This window comes from Penaeus japonicus, unplaced genomic scaffold (genome assembly GCF_977035675.1).
Source record: "Penaeus japonicus unplaced genomic scaffold, GWHDUDI00000001_assembly GWHDUDI00000035, whole genome shotgun sequence".
Lineage (NCBI taxonomy): Eukaryota > Metazoa > Arthropoda > Malacostraca > Decapoda > Penaeidae > Penaeus > Penaeus japonicus.
In genome coordinates this window covers 18929965-18932464 of record NW_028234437.1, presented here as the reverse complement: position 1 = coordinate 18932464, position 2500 = coordinate 18929965, and the positions used below count along the sequence as shown (strand labels likewise).

General features: G+C 36.7%; 1 protein-coding gene across 1 annotated transcript in view; it reads right to left on the bottom strand.

Annotated features, from left to right (window-relative positions):
- Axud1 (AXIN1 up-regulated 1) overlaps positions 1-2500 on the bottom strand; it is a 35060-nt gene that overhangs the window by 642 nt on the left and 31918 nt on the right. The window contains exon 9 of the mRNA XM_086531287.1: positions 1-2071. This exon is cut by the window's left edge and continues 642 nt beyond it. Within this exon, the coding sequence (XP_086387413.1) occupies positions 1272-2071 (800 nt within the window). The 3' untranslated portion in view covers positions 1-1271. The remainder of the gene's footprint in view (positions 2072-2500) is intronic.

The window sequence follows — 2500 nt, the reverse complement described above, 5'->3', positions numbered from 1 at the left end:
ACAAATAACAAAAAAAAGGCAGAAAATCTACAAACATTAACCCATTAGCAGCAGATGGCATGATTTGCTGCAAAAGCAGAGTCAGTCATAGACACGGATGGCATTGTGCCAGACAATGTAAACCAGCCATCCTACTGCACTAAATATTTATTTAAAACCACGACAAATGGGTTACATACATACGGTAAGTTGAGAAAAAAAAAAAAAATCAAACATGGGTAGTCTTTACCATGGGCATCCTCCTCCCTACTTCTCTTTAATGTGAGCTGTGGCTAGTGTGCAGCTGCATCACTGTTAAAATCACTTTTGTGTTTCACTACATTTTTCACTTTGAATATACCCATGTACTACATACAAATGTATTACTTACTTTAAATATGTATTTTTTTCATTAATCTTTCAATGGTTATGATGTATTTGTGTACTTTGGTGAACTACTATACTCTTTTGGTAGCCTAATAGTACTTGCAATATCCACAACATGCAATTTAAAATGTTTAACTTTCATGAGAACTTTAGGAACACAATCTTTGCAAATGTTATGGGCCAACTGTAATCAAGTTTTAAAACAATAGTAAAATATTCATACAAAACATACTTCCGTAAATAAAAAATCCAAAGTTTAACTAAAAGTGATTTGTAAATGCAGCAACTAAACAACTAAACTATAACCTTTTATGCATTCCAATTTCAAAAGAATAATGCATCAGATACATGAAATGACTCCTGTGGCTTATACATAATAATTCTTGCTGTATGCTTTGTATCCAATATTTATTCAAGTACAAAACAACTTTGATATATGTATTACAAAATTCCTTTTCCTATTTTTCTCTATAAAAGTGAGCTGGAAATTGTGAAAACATATGCTTACATTCTGTCACAGGATCCAATAATTGAGCATTTCTATACAATGTGAATTTAAGACTTATGGTGCTGCATAAATACCTATTCATTTCTGTAATAGTGTACTCCTGTAACTTTTAAAATAATATTTGCATATCAACATTAAAAAAACTGGGACTCTTTGCATTGGGACAAATAAGAACAGTAAATTAGAATATTTAGCAGTAAAAATAACCATCAAATATTGATGAAATATATGAAAGACAATAGAAAGTACTACAATCAGGCTGCTAAAATTCATCACACAGTAAGACAGCTCACTGTAATACTTCCTATAGCTAATATTTATTTACTTCTCTGTCATTAGATGCCTCTATCAGAAGAAACTAAAGCTGCAAACCAAAATGTCCTTTGCCACACAGGCTTTAAGCAGATACAGTCTCGACCATTGATTTCTTAACAATTTCCCCTAAGTTCTCAGCAGATTCAGTTGGATCTGCCTGGCTGTTTATGACAGTGTCCTTGCTGGTGCTGGTAAGGTGACTGGAGTCAAAGTTGAGTACCGAGGAGGCTGTGCTCATTGGGTGGGTTGGCAAGAGCTGCTCTGGCCTGGAAGCCGAAACAACTGTGCTATGTGATGCATCCGACACTGAGCTATCCACTTTGTAGCTTCCTTCCACAACTGCTGAGCAACCACTCACAGCTGCTCCTGTTGCATAATCTGCACAGACCTCTTTGGTTGGTCCAACTAAAGACGTGGCTGGAACATATCTGCTGCTCTTGTCTGAAGATGTAGAAGAGGAAGAAATTGCCTCAAAGTTTGGCTGGAAATCACTGCACTCATTCACACCAGTCTTAAACAAGTTTTGTGCAGCCGATGCTCCATGTTCATGGTATGGACTAAATACAGTAGCAGCTGTGTTGTCATTCATCCCAGGCACACAGAAGTTGTTTTGAGAATAAGAGCAATTGACTGGAGCAGGGGCAACAGCACCAGAGTACGGAAAAGAACTAGACACCAGGTTGGCTGAGTTGGCAAACTTAGAGAGGGAGTTATATGCATCAGGGGTAGGCTGAGGAGGCACCTGGGGGGCAACTGCTTGAGGAGCCACCACACCAGAGGGAGGAAAACTGTGACAGGACCCATATGGTGCTGCTGGGTCAAATGCTGTAGACAGTCCACCAAAAACAGAACATGTCCCAGAGTTGTAGTCACCTACATTGTCTGTAAGAAGAAGAGAATCAAGTTATTCTACCAGTAACACTTTTAGAAGCACATGCAATTCCCTTTTAATATGATATTCAATAATCAAAGAGACAGAAAGGTGCACAAAACTCATATAGAATGTGAATTTTTTTAGAGTACATAAAGAGATTATAAAGAATTGCAACCATTCCAAGAACCTAAGGAATTATGACAGATTGCAACTTCATTAAAATCATAAATTTGACTCTTCCTGAGTTATGTCACCTTCATGCACCAGTGATAGACTGTAGAAGTTTTTCACCATCTTACAACACAAAGGATAATTCAAATGAATTAGGAAAATTACTTTTGTCTATTCTCGGATGAACAATTCATATTTTTTAGTTACTTAACAAGTTCTATATGAAGAAGAAAACCAACAAAAAACCTTCATGACTGGAATATCCA